The sequence below is a fragment of the Eulemur rufifrons genome, chromosome 24 (assembly GCF_041146395.1).
Source record: "Eulemur rufifrons isolate Redbay chromosome 24, OSU_ERuf_1, whole genome shotgun sequence".
NCBI lineage: Eukaryota > Metazoa > Chordata > Mammalia > Primates > Lemuridae > Eulemur > Eulemur rufifrons.
The window spans coordinates 7298279-7317614 of record NC_091006.1 but is presented as its reverse complement, the minus strand read 5'-3'; the positions used below and the strand labels follow the sequence as shown (position 1 = coordinate 7317614).

At 50.1% G+C, this 19336-nt stretch overlaps 1 protein-coding gene and 1 non-coding gene across 2 annotated transcripts; one reads left to right on the top strand and one right to left on the bottom strand.

The window, feature by feature from the left end:
• Positions 1-26: 26 nt before the first annotated feature.
• Positions 27-18627, top strand: C24H19orf47 (chromosome 24 C19orf47 homolog). Its single transcript, XM_069457677.1, has 9 exons — positions 27-84; positions 4597-4648; positions 7959-8046; positions 8155-8269; positions 9834-9912; positions 12830-12967; positions 14394-14546; positions 16058-16128; positions 17701-18627. The coding sequence occupies exons 2-9, from the start codon at positions 4630-4632 to the stop codon at positions 18193-18195; spliced, it is 1158 nt and encodes a 385-aa protein (XP_069313778.1). The 5' UTR covers positions 27-84; positions 4597-4629; the 3' UTR covers positions 18196-18627.
• On the bottom strand, positions 9527-9633 carry LOC138375235 (U6 spliceosomal RNA). Its single transcript, XR_011231478.1, has one exon. It is a non-coding gene; the product is annotated as a U6 spliceosomal RNA (small nuclear RNA).
• Positions 18628-19336: the final 709 nt, after the last annotated feature.

Sequence of the window (19336 nt, the reverse complement as noted above, 5' to 3'; positions counted from 1 at the left end):
GGGGAGGAGGGAGGAGTGTCTGACAGTTGGCGCCGTCGGGAGGGAGGGCGGGCGGCGCGAGTGGGCGCGGGCCCGGTGGGCCAGGTGAGGCACGGGCCCGGGGTGGCGGGACTGGGCCGAATGCGGTGGGGATGGATGGCGTCCGGGGCTCTGGAGTTACAGTCCGGGCTCCGCTGTGCAGCTGTGGACAGACGATTTGTTTCTCTGAGCCTCAGTTTCCTCCTCTGTAGAATGGGGGTCAGAATCCCACTGTAGCACCCGTTTTATGGGTTGGAGTGAGAAGTCAGTTCGTGCACGTCAGAATCCCTAGCTCCGCGCCTGCACATAGTGCTCCCTTCGTTGCTGTACTATTATTGTTAGTATTGATGCTTGAGCTTGGTGTGAAAAATTGTTGGGCTTGGAGGCCAACGGATTTCGGTTCAAGTCCCAGCTCCCTGTGTGGCAGTGGGTCTCTGCCTTCCCTTCCCTGAACCTCATGTTTCTCATCTATACAATGTGGACTAATTAGTTCCAATATCATAGGGTCGTTTTGAGGATTATAATGAAACATGTTTAAAGCTTTTAGCTCAAGGCCTGGCACAGTAAGAGCTCATAGATTGGGACTGTAATGATAATGATTCTGAAAATCATTGGTGTAGCTGGGAATTCCCAGGAAATAGCAGGAAGGAATGTTACGGGACCACAGGTTCTTTTGCCTGCTGTGCGGTAATCAGACCAATACACGGAGACAGCAGGGGTTGCAGCAGAGAAAGAGTTTAATAAACATTGGGGAGCCAAATGAAGAGATGGGAGGAACCCCTCAAATCCATCTCCCCAAGGAGTTCTGCGCTGGGTTTTTTTTTTGTGTTTTTTGGTTTTTTTTTTTTGAGACAGAGTCTCACTCTGTTGCCCAGGCTATAGTGCAGTGGCATTGTAGCTCACTGCAACCTCAGATGCAACCTCAAACTCCTGAGCTCAAGCAATCCTCTTGCCTGAGCCTCCCGAGTAGCTGAGGCTACAGGTGCGCACCACCATGCCTGGCTAATTTTAAATTTTTTTGTAGAGACAGGGTCTCACTGTGTTGCCCAAGCTGGTCTCAAACTCCTGGCCTGCAGCCATCCTTCAGTCTCAGCCTCCCAAAGTGCTGGGGTCACAGGAATGAGCCACTGTGCCTGGCCTGGACTGAATTTTACAAGAGAATTTTGGTGGGCAGGGGGCTAGGGAATTGGCATAATTAATTGGCTAGGCGAGGGTGTGTGTAAAATTATAGGGATGTAAGAACTGCATTACTGCACTGAGTCAGTTCCTTGGCAGGGGTCACAGGTCCACCTGTCCCATTGGAATGCAGGGTCTAGAAAATATCTTAAAAACAGTCTTAGATTGGAGATCTTATCTATAAGAGCGATTAAGGGAAGTTATAGGACTTTGTGACAAATGGCTATTGAATCTTAAGCAGTAAACAGAAGGGAGTGGGCTCTGGGGCAAAAGCGAGTTAATGTTTAGCTGTGTTTCTTCAAGATTTATGTCCTTGTTAAAATCCCAGCAACTTGCTTTGAATTAATATCATGAGGATGGTTTCAGGAGGAAGCTCAGAGACAGCACTAGGAAAAAGTTAGAACCAGAGCTGGGAAAAATCGACATTCTGCCACTTACTATTTGGCCAGTTTGGCCGAGTCCTGTAGTATTACATTTTTCTTTTTCTTGAAAACAACTGGTACATTTTCCTCCAGTCAATTAATCTGAGAAGGAAAATTTGCATTGCTATCTTAATGGAAAACTAACATTGCTGGCTGTAAGAGGAAGGAAAACTTAACCTAAAATGCAATGGAAACAGAACAGTCTATTAAATTATAGACAGAAATGGAAAGAGAATTGAAGAGAGAATAACTTGTACTATGTGATTCCATGTTGTCAGAGCCTATGGACCCCATCAAGTTGTCTCATACTCGGTTCCCAACTTAAACTGCATACGAATCACACTAGGTCATCGACTGTCCCACCCTGTCCCTCAATGAAGGTTTATTTGTTTTGTTTAATGCAGGAGCATTGTTCTAAGGGCTTTGAGTTTACTAACTCATTTAATCTCTATTACAACTTTATTAGGTACTCTTATCATTCTTGTTGTACAGTGAGGTCAGCAAGGTTAAGCCATTTGTCCAGAGTCAGGATTAGGAAGTGATAAAATTGGGATTTGGATCTAAGTCTTCTAAGAGCTTAGTACACAGAGTCTGGTACAGGGTAATTACTCGAGTCTGGGGAACTGTCATTTTTTAAATGACTATTATTGTTACAATTTTCATTATTCAGAAAGTCAGTGCTTTTAAGATTGTGGAGAGAGGAAACTGAGTTCAACAGGGAATTCTGCAGTAATAGGGGGAGAATACCGATACTTACAGGATTCTGGTGAGCATTAACGGGACTTTGCAAAGACAGACCAGGGTGCCTGGCTTGTAATCCCCTGATGAGCATTAACCATCGCTAATGGGCTGACTTGGGTTCAAGTCCTGGCCCTGCCATTACTTGCTGTACAACCTTAGTCTTGCCACTCTCACCTGTAACATGGGACTCATTTTTACTTTTTTCCTAGGGTGGTTGCTCTTGGCACTTAGTAAACACTCAACAGGAATGACTACATGGGCATTGGAATCAGGGAGAACTCGTTTTTGAATCCCAGTAAGGTCGGTTGCTAGACATGGCATTTGGCAAGTGACTGCACCTCAGCGAGTTGGTTTTTTCATCTATTAAAATGAGGCTAACAATAGCCGTCACTCGTGAGGCTGTCGTGAGGCATCAGCATGATGCTTGGCCCTGGTCCCAGTGCACAGTCAGTGCTTGGTATGTGAGATGTTGTTCTCTCTGACTTGAGACCTCTCCATGCCCTGCGCTTTGAGAGATGCCTGTTGTGTTGTCTTTGTTCAGTGGTAAAATCTGGAAGGGAAAGTGGATCTAAGAGTGTCAAGTGCAGGGTGGAGCCATGTCTGTGGTCATGTTCATCAACAAGAGATTGAGCAGAAGGCAGAGATGGGCAAGGTGAACCCTAGCTGAGGGTAGAGGAGAGAGTTTTGCACGTGGGGACTTAGGGAAAGCTTCACAAAGCGATGGCAACCAAGCAGAGGGAAGGAGAGCTTGCCAGGAGGACAGGAGGAGTTAGGCATTCCAGGCACAGGTGACATCCTGTGTAAAAACTGGGAGGCAGACAAAGCACCTGGGCGGGGAGGGAGGGCTGGGGTGGGAAGATGTCTCAGGGGCCTGTATCCATAGAAACTCATCTAGCCCTCACAGCAGTCCTCTGAGGTAGGTAATGTTTGTACCATCCCAATTCACAGATGGGGACACCAAGGCTTGCCTGATGAAGTAACTTGCCAAGGCCACACAGCTAGTAAGTTGTAGAGCTGGATTTGAACCTGTAGTCTGGTTCCAGAGTTCTTACTCTTGACCAGGCTGTTACACCATTACATTGGGTGTGGGGTGGGGTGGGGCAGATTGTATGGGGTGGTAAACAGGTGCTGGGGCCCAGGGCCTTCTGCACCCCTTGGAGGGGGCGGAGGAGGGGTGAGGGAGAGGGGTCAGGATTGGGGGCCGGGGTGGGAAGGAAGGAGCAGAGTGAGGGGAGTGGGCAGAGGAGATAGAGGAGAGGAGCTGTGCCAGGGAGAGCAGGAGGGCTAAGTGGGAAGGAAGTTTGGGCCAGGCAGTGTGGCCGAGTGGTCCTAGAGTCGCATAGCATTGAACCAGCATGTGAGAATTACTTCCTTTAGTTCCCGTCAAGCTGCTGTTAATGGAGACAGTCTCCATTGGTGCTGATAGGTCTTTAACACCACCTTCTACCACCTGCGAATCTTTTCTAAGTGAAAATTGGTTTTTTGTTTCTTCTCTGGGGCCCCTTGTGATCCGGTGCCCCAGCTCCCTGACCGGTCTCCTCCGTGCTTACTCCACCACCACACCGGCTCCTTGCTGTCCCTCAGACATGCCAGATGAGCTGACTCAGGGCACTGGACTTGTACCTTCTCCTGGGACACTCTTCCTCTGTAAAACCACATGGCTCATTCCTTCCCTTCCTTTGGGTCTCTAAATGTCACTTTAGGTCTTTGCTGATCACCGTATTGAAAATTGCAACCCTTCCGTTCCCAGGCCCTGTATGTTTTCGCCATGACACCAAAGGCGTCCTAACACACTACATTGGTAACTGTTTTGCTTGTTTACTCTCCGTCTCCCCAGTCCCCTGACCCCAGCTAAAGGCTAAGTTCACCTCACAATTTTTAAGTGCCTCACACATAGTAGATTCTCAGTACAGAGTGTTTGGAGGGATGAATGAATGGGTCTTAGGTAGGGGGTGCCTTTTTTCTGTCCCACTCCTATTCCAGCTGACCTTCTGGGCTGTGTGGGAATGGAGCTGTGGACATTTGCTGTCCCTGGGCCTTGTCCCAGGCACAAATGATAGTTGTGGTGGCAGCTCTGTCTCAGGCTGACTTCCTGCCAGCTGCTCCAGGCTATTCCTGGGCAATGAGCCCCCAGCCCAGGAACGCTCCCTGGCAGGCAGACAGACAGGCACCGGGAGAGGGACATACGCTCATAGCCGGTGGCGACTCATGGGCCCTCTCTCCTCTTTCTCTCTTCCAGGCTCCAGGGAGCAGCATCAGGGCCAAGGAGACAATGGTCTCAGTGACTATGGGTGAGTCTGTTGTCTTCTCTCCAGGGCCTCCCCTCCTTACTGCCGTTTTTTTTTTGAGGTATGGACTTGGTGGGGGAAGACAGGGTGGCGGAGGGAGGGCCAGGTCACTGGCAGGAACAGCTGTACTCTGAGGAACGTGGGGGCGGGGCTGAGGCCTGCTTCCTCGCTCTGTCTCTGCTCCTGAGTGTAGTTTAGCCATGAAGAACTTGAATTATGAAGTCCACAGGTCTCTCTGTGGCCTGTCAGAGCCTTGGTTTTCTCACCTGTTAAATGGTGATGACAATACTCCCTACATCCTGGAATTCAGGAGATTATTGCATGTAAAAATCTTAGGCATAGTTCTCAACAGGTGTTAACTGTTACAATCATCAGCCTTATCACCATGTGCTCTTTAAACTCTGTATTTTGGGATTGCCAAAGCACGGGGATTCGTTGGTGCTGTTGAAAAATTTTGAGATTTATTGTACATATAGAAAGATCCATAAAAACATAATTGCATGGTTTTAAGAGCAATTAAAAAGGAAACATTTGAGTATATCCTTTATGATTCCCTTTATAGAAAGCACAGAGTCAGGCAAAACCAATCTATTCTGTTAGAAGGGGGGCGTAGTGACCCCAAGGGGAATGGAGGGAAACTCTGGGGTGTTAGGAATGTTTTATTTCTTGATCTGGGTGCTGGTTATGTAGGTATGTTTGGTTTAGGAAAATGTATCAACTTGTGTACTTTGTTGCCTATATGTTATAGTTCAACAAAAAGATGGAAGAAAACAAAACCTCCTCTACCCATCCAGGTCAAGAAATAGAATACTGACAGCCTGCTGAGGGTCCTACCCCAATCACATCCCCTCCCTCTTCCAGGTGGAATAAACTACTCTCTTATCTTTTGTGAACATCTTTCCTTACTTTTCTTTGTAGCGGTATCACCAATGGAAACATTCCTATTCTACAGACTTTGGTTTTGAACTTACATGAATGAAACCTTGCTATGTGTTCTTTTGTGTCTGGCTTCCTTTGCTCAACATAGTATCTGAGGGTCATCTATGTTGCCATGCGTAGCTATACTTTCTTTTCACTGCTATATAGTATTTCACCATAAGAGTGGCCACCATTTGTTTGTCAGTGCTACCATCAATGGATAGTAAATTGTTTCTGGGTTGTAGCTATTGTAGACAAGCTACTATGAATCTTCTTGTACATGTCTCCTGGTATGTGCAGCAAGCCACAACTCATCAATTCCAAGACAGATTATTACACAACTTAACATCTCTGAAGTGGTGGTACGTCTTACAGCTGGTGGCAGTTGACTTAGCCTGGTATTTTCCTTCTAAGTAATGCAATTAATGATGGTGTGCGCTGAAAGGGACTTTTGCAGTTCTTGGGACACTGGGTTTTGGTAATTTGTGGTTAAAATCACAGGCTTTGTCTCAGGAAGAAAGCTACCCCCAGCATATTTTCTCCCCTTAATAATAGCTTAATTGAGATATAATTCATGTATCATACATTCTACCTATTTACAGTATGCAGTTCAATAGTTTTTATATTCTCTATTCATAGAGTTGTGCAACCATCATTACAATCAATCTCAAAATATTTTCATCACTCCCTCTAAAAACCCCATACCAATTAGCAGTCATTCCCCATGTCTCCCCCAACCCCTAACAACCACTAATCTATTTTAGACCTTTCCAGATCTGCCTGTTCTGGACATTTTATATAAATGGAATCATTCTGTGGTGCTTTTTGATACTTAGACAAAGGTGCCTGCTTTTGGCTAATGGAACCCAGGGCTCTGTGGCTTGGCAGGTGGATAGTGCCCATGCGACATAGGAAAATGGCGCCCCTTTCCTCTGGGCTAGGGGAGGAAGTCCTAAGGGCATGAGCTCTTTGCCAGCCTCAGTCCCCGAGGGCTTGACCAGTCAGCGCCCTGGGAGACAGGCCTTTGCATGGCTAACTGGGCAGGGGCCTCCTTGGGAGAGACGTGGCTCACGGCCTTTGCCTGTGCCCCACACTGCCACCCACATCTGACCCAGAGTGTCTGTTTCTCTGCTCTGAGCCTCAGTTGTCTTAAAAGCAAAATGGGTGAAGTAATAACAGATTTCTTCTAATCTAAAATGGCATGGATTGTTAGATGTACTGTTATATACCATGAGAAAGAATAAAAAGTTGTTAATTAAACCATGATGCACCATCAGTCAGGAGGTGGATCCTGTAACAGTTTCTGAGATATGAAAATGTGAGAAAAACACGTTTTACTTGGAATCAATGATCTTTTCTACCACCTGGTCTGACAGGTCAAGGTTAGCTGGAGGTTACACCTAAGAGGCCAAAAAAGAAGTTTAGAAGGAATAAAGTTTATGGGTGGGGTCTGCCTAGTCCTGGCCTTGGCTCTATGTTCAGTGGTGGTAGTTATAGTAATAATAATAACAGTTGCCATTGGTTGAGGATGTCTTCGGTGCCAACCACCATTTAAAGCCCTTTATGTGGACTTCATCATTGAGTCTGCACAGTGACCCAAGGACAATGGTGCCGTAATCACTAAAATGTCAGCACTATCAGGGCAAGGACTTCCTCTTGTGCCCTGTGGTGTCCCCAGTGCCTAGAACAGTACCTTTCCTGGGCCAAGTGCCCAGTAAATACTTGTTAAATATAGTATCCCAAATTTACAGATGAGGAAACCAAAACACTGAGAGTTAAGTTGTCCAAAGTCCGCCAGCCAGGAAATGGCAGAGCCAGGATTCGAACCCACGCTCCAAAGCCTGTGGTAGTCACTTCCATGTCTCTCTCTGAAGCAGGGCTGCTCCTGTGGTGGGGAGGGGGCTTGCTGAGGCTTGTGGACTAGCTCTGTGACCCTTCTTTCCAGCTACCTGTGGATCCTGTCATCCTCTGTGCTGGCTGGCTGAGGGGGGCCGGGGCAGAGAACCCAGAGTCCAGTTCCCCTAAATCAGTCACTGGGCATGCGTGTGTAATAAATGCTTAGAGTCACGCAGGGCAGAGGTGTGTATGGGCAGAGCTGCCTGGCTAATGGGGTTAAGGGTTTGGAAGCTCTGCCTCTCGTGAACACCGTAGCCTGGAGTGAGTTGCCCAGCTTCTCCTTGCTTCAGTTTCCTCATTGGCAAATTGGAGAAGTTTTGATACTGCTTAACTCACAGGGTCAGGAGGGCTTAGTTCCATCTTGTGTGTGAAGCACTCAGCACAGGGCTCCGCAGTGACGAGCATTTGACCTGTGGGTGGGAGCCATTGTGACTGTGGTTTTGCTGCCGCTGTCTCTAAAGAGAAAAACGTGAATAATGAGCCCCGTCCAATCCCCCAGCTACTTCAGAGTGGATCCAGTTCTTTAAGGAAGCCGGCATTCCTCCAGGACCTGCTGTCAATTACGCCGTGATGTTTGTGGATAATAGGTGAGGTGGCTGAGGGGACAGGGCTGAACTTGGGGTGAGGGAGGCGGGGAGCTGGCTGGCCCCTCACTCTGGCCCGCTTGGGGCCTCACCACTGACCCTCCCCTGCAGGATTCAGAAGAGCATGCTGCTGGATCTCAACAAGGAAATCATGAATGAGCTGGGAGTGACCGTGGTGGGCGACATCATTGCCATTCTCAAGCACGCCAAGGTGGTGCACCGCCAGGTGGGGTGCCCTGCCCAGCCCCTCTGTCCCTGGGTTTAGTGTCGGGGTGGAGGGGCACGTGCAGAGCCAGCAGATGGCCTGGCAGCAAAGGCAGGCTGACTTGGGTTCCAGGGCTGGTTCACCCATCTGCTGTGTGACATTGGGCACGTTGCCTACCTTCTCTGAGCCTTACTTTCTCCATCTGTAAAAAGCAGAGGCAAACTTATCTTGAAGGATCATTGTGAATAATAAGCTAAATAAAGTCCTAGCACAATGTAAACATCCTGTAGCAGGGCCGTAGTAAAGACTGTCTGTAATTACTATTATTGCTGCTTCTTATCTTCCTCATGATAATTATCATCCCCAGGACCCTCTCTGTCCCGAGGACAGGAGCTTCCTATGTGGGACCCAGAGGGTGGTGACTTGACTGACAGTCTGGCCATTGCAGTCTTGGCCCCTCCACTTACAGTGACCCACCTTCCTGGGTTTCTTTGAAATGGGCTTTTCACACCCCCTGCTGTATAGGGTGCTGTGGCCATCTACCAGACGGTGTATGAGAGCCCTGTGTGCCAGGCCTGGGGTGAAGTGCTCCTTAAGTTACAGGAGCCAACACTCACCCAGCACTTGCTGTGGCCGGCCAGGCACTGTCGCCATCCCTTACCCACGCGAGCTCATTCCCTCCTCATTGCACTTGACCGGGAAGGAAACTTACTCCGGAGCTGTGCTCTCAAGCATTCCACGTTAGCAGGCGGTGGCTGCTGTGGGTATTCGCGTCACTTTTGGTGGCTTCCTCCGTTTCACGACAGACCTTCATCTCTCTATCATCTAGGACGGGACCCCACAGTGAGGGCTTTCTCAAGCTAGGGACATTCTCTCAGTTGTCATGGAGAAGGTCACTGAGCAAAACATTGTTTTTTCTTTTAAACTTTTAAATTTGGGAATAATTTGGGGACGATAGAAAAGTTCCAACAGTAGTATAGAAAGTTTCCGTATTTCCTTCACGAAGCTCCCCCTGTTAATATTTCTCATGGCCGTGGAATGTTGGTCAAAACTAAGAAGTTAAGGTCAGGACAGTACTGCTGACTAAAGTGTAGACAATATGCATTTCATCAGTTTTTCCAGCCATGATCTGTTCTCAGATCCAGTCCAGGATACCACATGGCATTTACTTATCATAAGTCCTTAGTCTCTTTTGATATGTGACAGTTTCATAGTCTTTCCTTGTTTTTGATGACCTTCATAGTTTTGTTATTTTTTTTTTTTTTTTATTTTTTTTTTTTTTATATGGAACGCTTCACGAATTTGCGTGTCATCCTTGCGCAGGGGCCATGCTAATCTTCTCTGTATCGTTCCAATTTTAGTATATGTGCTGCCGAAGCGAGCACGACCTTCATAGTTTTGAAGAATATTGGTCAGATATTTTGTAGAATGCCCCTCAGTTTAGGTGTGTCTGATGCCTTCTCATGGTCGGGAGTGAAGTGGTTTAAAATCTTCTCTAGCAGTTGGGTTTTGACCCTCCTGGTACTGTTCAGATCTCTGAGTCCCCAGTTCTGCTGTGGTAACCCAGGTGCCTATTTTTTTACAGGACATGTGCAAAGCTGCCACCGAGTCAGTGCCCTGCAGCCCCAGCCCCCTCCCAGGCGAGATTCGCCGTGGCACCTCTAGCGGTGAGTCTCATCTATTCAGGTCCCCTTTCCTTCCTTCTTACACTCCATCAGTGACGGGGACACACTCGGTCGTCCTCTCTGTCCTGTAGTCTGCAGAGGTGGAAACAAAGCCATCTGAGGCCCTTTTCTCTTAGGGAAAAAAATAAACCGGGTAGTGAGTGGCTATACACACAGTCCGTTCTCACTCATGTAGTTATGTTCTATAAAGTCACCACATGCACTGAATTAGGAAATACTGAACCATTGCTCCTAGGGGAAATAGAGTACTAGGTTTTAGCAAGCCTCCAGTCACAGTCAAATACCTAACCTTATTTTATGTGTGTTTCCTTTTAAAGAAAGCTTATTTAGCATATACCATTGATTCATTATCATGGAACCCAACAGCCAACAACATTAGAGCTCAGCACTGGACAAGGCTTATCTAACATGAATATTTTTTCCTTAAGGCACATCATACCTTTCTTGCACGTAGCTTTCTTTCACAGCACTTCGACACTGTGCTTGGGGGCCATTTTAAACAACAAAATCGTCAACAAAAGGCATAAAAATGTGAAAAACATTCACATGTGTGGCATTAAATATCCCAGGAAAAGGATACTTGCTTACAGTATGGGGGCTACACCAAGAAGGCAGCAGTGCCTTATTTGACCTCAGTTGGGAACATGTGTGTTGGGTGACTCAAATTTTCCCCTGTGCATGTCTGTAAATGACTGAAATCACTGCCTGTATTGATTTTGGGGTGAAAAATACATTTTAGTGAGCAGGCAAATTGGCAAATATGGAATCTGTGAAGAATAGTACTTTGGCTTTTTTCAAGCAGTATGATACCTTTTTTCAAAATAAACTTTTAAAATTTAACATACATATTAGTTAGCCTTTGCCGCTTGACAAGCCACCCTGAAGCTGGGGTTTAAAACACAACCCTTTATTTCTCATGATCTGATTGGTTGGCTGGTCAGTTTTGCTCTGGGCCAGCTCAGCTGATCTCAGTAGTCACCTGGCAGCTAAGTTGAGGCTGGGTTGATGGCCTCATTCGCATCTCATGGTTGGCTTGATGTCATCTGGACTGACAGAGGTGACTTGGCTACGTGTCTGTCATTATCCAGCAGGCTAGCCTGGGCTTGTTCTCGCAGTGGCGGTTGTGGAGTTCCCAAAAGCAGCATAAGAGGGCAAGGGCAGGCCCTGATGCGCGAAGCACCTCTTAAGCCCCTGCTTGCGTAACATTTGCTTTTGTACCGTTGGCCAAAGCAAGTCACATGGCTAAGCCCGGAGTCAGTGTGAACAGGGCCTACCCAAAGGTGTGGATGCAGGGAGGCTGAAAAAATTAGGGTTCATTTCTGCAACAGTCCTTGACAACATACATACAGCAAAGGATTCAATCATAACGTACAGCTGAACGACCTTCACAAACGGGACATCCTTGCAGCCAGCATCTAAATCCAGAAACAGAAACATGACCAGCCTCTCAGAATCCCCCTCTCGCCTTCGCCCAGTCACGACCCTCTCTCCAAGTACCCACTACCCTGATTTCTAATAGCACAGATTAGTTTGCCAGCCTTTTAAATCTCTGTAAATTAAATTTTCATACCCTTCTGAATGTCTTTAATAGTTTTAAAGAAGTTTAAAAAATTAAAATACACACACACAACTGGCCTGGGCAGTAGCAAGATCCCGTCTCTACAAAAAAATAAAAAAACTAGCCAGGCATGGTGGCACGCACTTGTAGTCCCAGCTACTCAGGAGGCTGAGGCAGGAGGATCACTTGAGCCCGGGAGTTGGATGCTTCAGTGAGCTATGATGATGCCACTGCACACTAGCCTGGGCAACAGAACAAGACCCTGTCTCAAAATAAATAAATAAATAAACACATACATAGAAAACTAGTGAGGAAAGTGGGTAGTTAAGAAGAGAAGGGGGCCGGGCGTGGTGCCTCACGCTTGTAATCCTAGCACTCTGGGAGGCCCAGTTGGAAGGATCACTTGATGCCAGCAGTTCAAGACCAGCCTGGGCAACATAGTGAGACCCTGTCTCTACAAAAAATTAAAAAAAAAAAAAAAATTAGCCGGGTGTGGTGATGCACACCTATAGTCCCGGGTGGGGAAGAATGCTCGAAAAACAACATTCCTGATAATATACTTTGTAACGTTGTACATGTGTGATCTGTTGGGAAGGGGGAAAGAGAGCAGTTCTTTGTACTGTGACGTCCTGATGGCAACTCAAATTCAGTAGAGCAAAGATTAAGTTGATTGTTTAGCCCCAAATGGTGGTTACCTGTCAGGATGATAAAACATCATATATCTGACTTCTTTGAAGCAATACACTTCCCTCTGGGTACAGTACAAGAGGCATGGCCCTCTCAACTGCGTGCTATTGATTGATTGATTGATTGACAGGGTCTTGCTCTGTTGCTCAGACTAGAGTTCACTGGCATCATAGCTCACTACAGCCTCAAACTCCTGGACTCACTTGATCTCCTGCCTCAGCCTCCCGAGTAGCTGGGACTATAGGCGTGTGCCACCATGCCTGGCTAATTTTTAAATTTTTTATAGAGACTAAGTCTTGCTATTGCTCAGGCTGGCTCAACAAGTCATCCTCCCATCTAAGCCCCGCAAAGTGCTAGGATTATAGGCATGAACTACCACGCCTGGCCAACAGCTTGCCTTTTATAGCAAAAAATCTTGATTGTATTACACTTGGCCAGGTAGAGTATTTGAATGAAGGCTCTCACAGGGACAGAAGCCTACCCCACCTCAAGCATCCCCATCATGAGGACAGTACAGCCACAGGGGTGACACCAGCTGACCCTTCCTCATTCAGTCCTAAGGCTGGCCTTCTCCGTCCTAGCCCTGAGACTGCTGATTCAGGCCTGCCTCCCAGGACCCCACCCAAACGGGCTTTGCTTTCCTTCCCACAGCCGCCTCCCGAATGATCACCAACAGCCTGAACCGAGACTCCCCACCTGGCACTCCCCCCAGGCGGCCAGACACCAGCACGTCCAAGATCTCAGTCACTGTGTCCAATAAGATGGCAGCAAAGAGTGCCAAGGCCGCAGGTGAGGGGACTTGGGCAGGAGGTGGGAAGAGCTGGAGGTGAATATGGGTTGGCAGAAGGCATTTGGGGGTCCTGCTCCCAACTTTGTAAGGTGCTCTGCAGGCCGCAGAGTATACAAAGAGTTTGAATCACTTCTGTGAACTTGGTCAAGTCGCTGCACTCTGTGGGCCTCACTTTCCACGCCTGTGTAGCGGGGGGGTGGTGATACCCTACCTGAGAGGAAGGTTGGAAGCGCTTGAGATGATGTGTTGGAACACACGTGCATTGCAGTTCTCGGTGGTGCAGTCTTTTAACAGGTGTTCCCTGAGCCCCTCACTGGCTCCCGGCCCTGTGCTCAATGCCTGGGGTCAAAGGTAAAGAACCTACTGCCTCATCTTAGCAGCCAAAGGATCCTGTAAGACCTTCGGTCTGATCCTATCACAGCCTTGAACTATAACTCTCCAGGGCTCCCCATTATTCCATTAAGAAAGTCCAGTCTTCCCCTCATGGCCTTATAGGGCCCTGCGCAATGTGGACTCATCTCTCGCACCTCCCTCTTGCTGGCAGGCTCAGCTCCCCTCTGTCCTCCTCCCCACCGTGGGGCCTTTGTCCCTCGTGTTCCCTTTGCCTGGAGCACTCTTGAAAGCTGGGAATGGGACTCCAGCCTTTGGGCTTCCAAGCCCTCCTTCTGCCTTCCACACTCTCCTGCCTTTGTTGGGTCCAGCCCCACAGCAGCAATCTTACGGTGTCCTTAGGCACATGTGGAAACTGAGGCCCAGGGAGCTTCATGTCTCTGATGCCCCCTCCCGTCATGCCCCAACCACCTCCATTGTGAGGTCTCCCCTTTGTCTTATGTGGTTGGAAGTTCTTTACCCCTCTGGCCTTTGATTCGTGTGCCAAGAACAAGAAAGTTAAAATGAGTTTATAAGGATTGAAAAGATGGTGAGCCCAGGAACGACTGGTTCTTTTACCCCTCGACACATTTGAGGGGTTCCTTTTTTAAAAAATTGAGGTAACATTTATTTATGCATGGTGCACAGCTTCTAAGTATACAGCTCGATTACTTGTTAAAAAATGAGCATAGCCATGAAAGTGCTACCTAGTTGGAGCTCTAGAACTTTCCACCACTCACTCTGTAGGTTCTCCATCTGAGGGGATTTGGGCTGGGCTGGGCTGTGAGCTTGCTTGGGACAGGGACAGAGCCAAAGAGAGCCTGGGAGGCCCGCCACAGTCTGGGGATTCTGAGTGCCTTCTGCAACCTCATGTTGCCCAGACCTGAGTGTCTCAGTGGTTCAGTCAGTGGTGATGTGGGTGGTTGGGAAGAAAAGGGATTGCAGACATGTGAATGCATTAAAGGGCACCTGTGTGCCCTTTGCCTGGTGTCCAGCCCCTACCCCAGGAGAAAATTCCATCTCAGAGAGTGCTGAACCCCTGCCTTCCTCCCCTAGCAGCACTAGCCCGCCGGGAGGAGGAGAGCCTGGCTGTTCCCACGAAGCGGCGCCGGGTCACTGCTGAGATGGAGGGGAAATACATCATCAACATGCCCAAAGGCACCACTCCCAGGACCCGCAAGATCCTGGAGCAGCAGCAGGCAGCGAAAGGTACCGGCTCGTGAAAGGCACACTTCTGTGTGGAGACTGTTTCCCTTTACTGCATTGCACGGGGTTGGTCACGCCCTACAGGCGATGGCTGGGGAGCAGGCTCTAACAGGGGATCCACGGGGCCTTGGGCCAAGGGGACAGCCATAGTGGCTGCAGAGAAGGGGCCACATCCCCTGTCATCCTGCAGTTAGTGTAGGTGGCCTTCTCAGGACCTCTTCCCTGAGGAGCAAGGGCAGGGATTCAGTGATGGCCTGCCTGTAGTGGGTGACCGTGCCTGGCCAAGGGCAGGGGCCCCAAAGTGTGCACCACAGTTACGAGCCAGAGGAGACAGTTGGGATTCAGTCCCAAGCTAAGGCTCGTAGCTGGTAGTCCAGAGATGGCAGTGCTTTTAGTAGGATTGTCTTAGAGTATTGCTTAGAGCATGCTGCTTGACTCACAGTGGGGTTGTGTTTCAATAAGCCCATCTTAACTTAAAAATATTGTAAGTCGAAAATGCATTTAATACACCTAACCTACTGAACATCATAGCTTAGCCTAGGCCTAGCTTAAATGTTCTCAGAACACTCACATTAGCCAAGTTCATCCGGCGACACAGTTACCTCACGATCGTGAGGCTGAGCGGGAGCTGCTGCCGTCCGGGAGCACGAGAGAGTGTTGCAGTGCATGTCAGTAGCCTGAGGACAGATCAAAATTCAGAATCTGAAGTATGTTTCTACTGAATGCATATTGCTTTTGCACCACACTAAAGTCAAAAATCGTATGTTGAACCATCGTAAGATGGGGACTGTCTCTGTGCATTCTCATGGGAAAACTTTCAGATGATGCGGAAACGTATACAGTAAAAACATTTTCCCCTCACTCCATGTCCCCCGTCCATTGTTAACCTTTGCAGACCAGCGTCTGTGTATGCATATGTACACATATGTAGGCATTTTTTTCTTTTTTAAACACAAAAAGCATCATCCTGTAAGTATTGTTCTGTAACTTTTTATTGAGATCTTTTGACATTAGTGCATGTAGACCTTCGTCATTCTTTTTTTAATGGTCGTTTATTATTTCTGTAGTATTCATATGATTTAGTAAACATTCTCCAGTTGATGGACATTTAGGTTATAACGTAGGGAGAGGACTCACTACCATTCATCAGATGGTAGTCTGGAGGGGGTCTGGAGGCCATGACCCCAAGAAGTGAAAGGGACGAGTAGGGATTGAGAACTCTTCCCACGCATACATTTTGCGAGCTTGTGCCGAGGTGCGAGGGATGTGCATGTCATGTTAGCTGATTTTTCCCACATCCAACACCAGCCATGTGCGGGCAGGCTCAGGTCAACGTGAGTCAACAGCGTAGACCCAAACCTGACTCGGCGCAGTCTGTCCTGCCTGTCCCAGAGCTGGCTGGTGTCTGGGCTGGCCGTGTCATCTGCCCGTGGTGTCTGTACAGTGCTCGGCCTGGGCCCGGCCCACAGGGGCTGCTCAGCAGGCGCTGCCTGACGGTCTCACTTCCCTTCCAGGTCTCCACAGGACATCCGTGTTTGACCGCCTCGGCGCAGAGACCAAGGCAGACACGACGACAGGGAATAAGGTGAGCTGGGAATGGGGGAGCGGCTCTGGGCTCGCAGATTCTTGTGTTGCCTGGGTGTCGTTCCTGCCACTTCCCTTCTCACCCCTCACGTGGCCATCTCATCCACCTTCCCAGCCTCAGCGCCCTTCTTTGCTCTGGCTGCCTTCGCTTCTGTCTTCTGCCCTATCTTCTCTCCCGATTTCCAGCTGCAGGGATCCTGCCTCCCACCCACCATGTCCCAGACTGGCCTCAGCATCTTCCCCCAAAGCAGGCCCTCTCCTGGGCCCCCATGTTAGGGCTGCCCACGGTCTCCATTCCTGTCCGTCACCCATCTCATGATCCCGTCTGTCTCCACCTCCCCTGCCACCTCTCCCTGTCTGGATAGGGCGATAGCTGCCAACTTGTCTTGCACAGTTGCCCTTAACCCTCTGCAGTCCCCTGTCCCCATGGCAACGCCCGTCCTGTTCCCCTGCTCAAGGCCCTTCAGAGGCTCTTCTCTGTGCTCACGATGAAGCCCGCTCCTCTCGCCATGGCCTGCACTCCTGCATGTGGTTAGGGGCACCCTGAAGTCCACTGGGGGCTGGCTGCGTGGCCTTGGCCATGTCACTTAAGCTCTTTGTACCTCAGCTTCCTCATCTGTACGGTGCCCACCTCAAAGGACAGTGGGATGATGCCTGCATGGTGCCGGCACGTGGGAAGCGCTCTTTAAACGTGGACTCCCCAGCTGTGTTTCCTACCTCTCAGTCCCTCGCGTGCCAGGGCACAACCACTCTGGCTTTCTCTCCCTTTCTAGAATCTTATAAGTATGATCATAACACGCAGGATCATGTGCCTTAAAGATTCGGCCATGTAAAGAGCTTGGCACACAGTGAGTGCTCAATAAATAGGATGATTATTCCTGCCTCAGGGAATGTGCTCTCCTCTCTGCTGATTCATCCTGGAGGGCCTGGCTTCAGAGTTGGTGCCTCAGAGAAAGTTCTCCGGACTCCAAGAGGGGACGAGCGTCCGTGTTTCCTGCCCTCCAGCACTCTGCTGTCCTTTGTAGAATGCATCACTGTCATTCTTACAGAATTGTCTGTGTCGTTTCTGATGCCAAGCCTGTCTCCCGACTGGGCTCTGAGCCCCATGAGGGCAGGGCTGGGGCTGTCTTGGTCATCACTGCGTCCCCAGCACTGCCCAGCTGAGGGCCTGGTACAGAGATGGGACTCAGGAAATATTTGTCAAGTGAATGACCAAATTAATCCTCCCATTCGTGCCCACCTATAGACCTTGCTTGTGCTCGTCCCTCTGCACGGCACGCCCTTTCTCTTCCTTCTGTGCCTGACCCACTTCCACCGAACTTTCAGGCATCAGCTCAGATGTCCCCTGTCCCAGGGGGGCTTCCCTGAGTGTCCAGGCAAGGTTCGGTGCTTCCTCTGGGCTCCCCGGCCCCGGGACTTTCCCCATCACGGCTCTCACCACTGTTGAGTGTGCCACTGATGGGTATTTCTGCCCACTGTGAGTCCCAGGGGGCCGGGCACAGGGGAGGCAGCTCTTCATGAATGTGTGTTGAGTGACTAAATGACTTCCTTGTTCTATCTCTGACCTCTGCAGCCCACAGGAGTTTTTAGTCGCCTGGGGGCCACCCCGGAGATGGACGAGGATCTGGCTTGGGACAGTGACAACGACAGCAGCAGCTCTGTCTTGCAGTATGCTGGGGTCCTGAAGAAGCTAGGACGGGGCCCAGCCAAGGCCAGTCCCCAGCCGGCACTGACTGTCAAAGCCAAGGCCACAAGCTCGGCGACAACGGCCACTGCCCCGACACTGCGGCGCCTGGCGCTTTCCTCACGCCCTGGGCCGGAGAGGAAACCGGAGTCCCTGTCCAAAGTCAGCATCATCCAGAGACTGGGCAAGGCCGCCCTTGTGCCCGAGGCCCAGGACAGCCAGGTCACGAGCACCAAGAGTAAGTCCTCAGCCGAGGTCAAGATCACCATTAAGAGGACTCTGGTGGGGCCCCGGGGGAGCAGCTCCAGCGAGGGCCTTGGTGCCCAGATGGACCACACGGGCACTGTGAGCGTGTTCAAAAGACTGGGCCGCAGGACCTTCTAGCCCACGTGTGGGGCGGGGTGCAGGCGGCAGAACCTGCAGGTGTCTGTTCCAGCCCCTCTCAGCCTCCTGGTTCCGTCTCCCCCCTTGCCAGCTCCTGGGTGACACTGCTGTCTCCTCAGCCATTCCAGCCGGCCCGGCATTCTGGGGACTCACCCACGTTCCCTAGTCTGGCCTGGTTGTGGCCTGGCCTTGCCCACTCTGGGACTTTCCTTCTCTCACGTCCTCTGTTTTCTCCTCTCTGTGGCCTTGGCAGAACCCACATTTCTACCTCTCCCGAGTGCCAAGTGCTCTTTTCTCTCCTATATTTCCCCTTCCTCCCTCTCAGCGGCGTCTGCTGCCCCAAACCCAGCTCCTCAGCCTCCCCGACCCCCATCACCCACAGAGTGGGTGTCACCCTGGGGGGGTCCCTTATCCTCCTACCCCATGACTTCCCTCACTCCTCTGTGCCTCCCCCATTGCTGTAGTCTCTCTCCCCCCCTTCACTCTGTTCATTTCTCTTCTGTTTTCTGTCCCCGTGGCAAGGCCCGACTGTCCGCTGCGTCCTGCCTGACCCTCCTGCACCTCTGGCGTCCCAGCGGCCCCCTCGTCGACGGTGGCGTCGAGCCTGTAGAGACTGTTAGGCGCCTCCACTCCCAGGCTGGAGGGGCCTCCCCAGACCCGGGGCTGCGGCCGGGCGCCTCTGTTTTCCCGCCCTGGACATCTTTTTCTCTGAAAGTTGGTGGCGGGTGGTGGGCAGAGGGCACTGGGAGGGGAAGCCAGGGCTGAGAGCGAAGACAACGGCTGTTTTAATATATTTTCGTGACTTTCAAACTGTTTCCCTCCCCTCCTTCAGGGTGAGTCGCAGGACCGTTTTCAGGTGAAGCACAGCGTGGGTGGGGGTGCTGGCGAGGGGTGGGCTCTCTCTCTGAAGGTCGAGCTCCCTGCACCCATGCGGCCCACAGCTTTGCTGCAGGCCCTGAGTTGAGGGCAGTAATGGTCACGGTCACCATTCAGTTAGGTTGCCTTCTCCCCCAACAAGCTGCAGTGGTTCTGTCCCTCTGCCACCTCCCCTCCATAGATGTCACCTGTTCCTGCCACTCTGCCTGTTGGCGGCTTTCCAAATTACGGGCTCCATTTGTGAGGCAGTGAGTTTGTATTGACT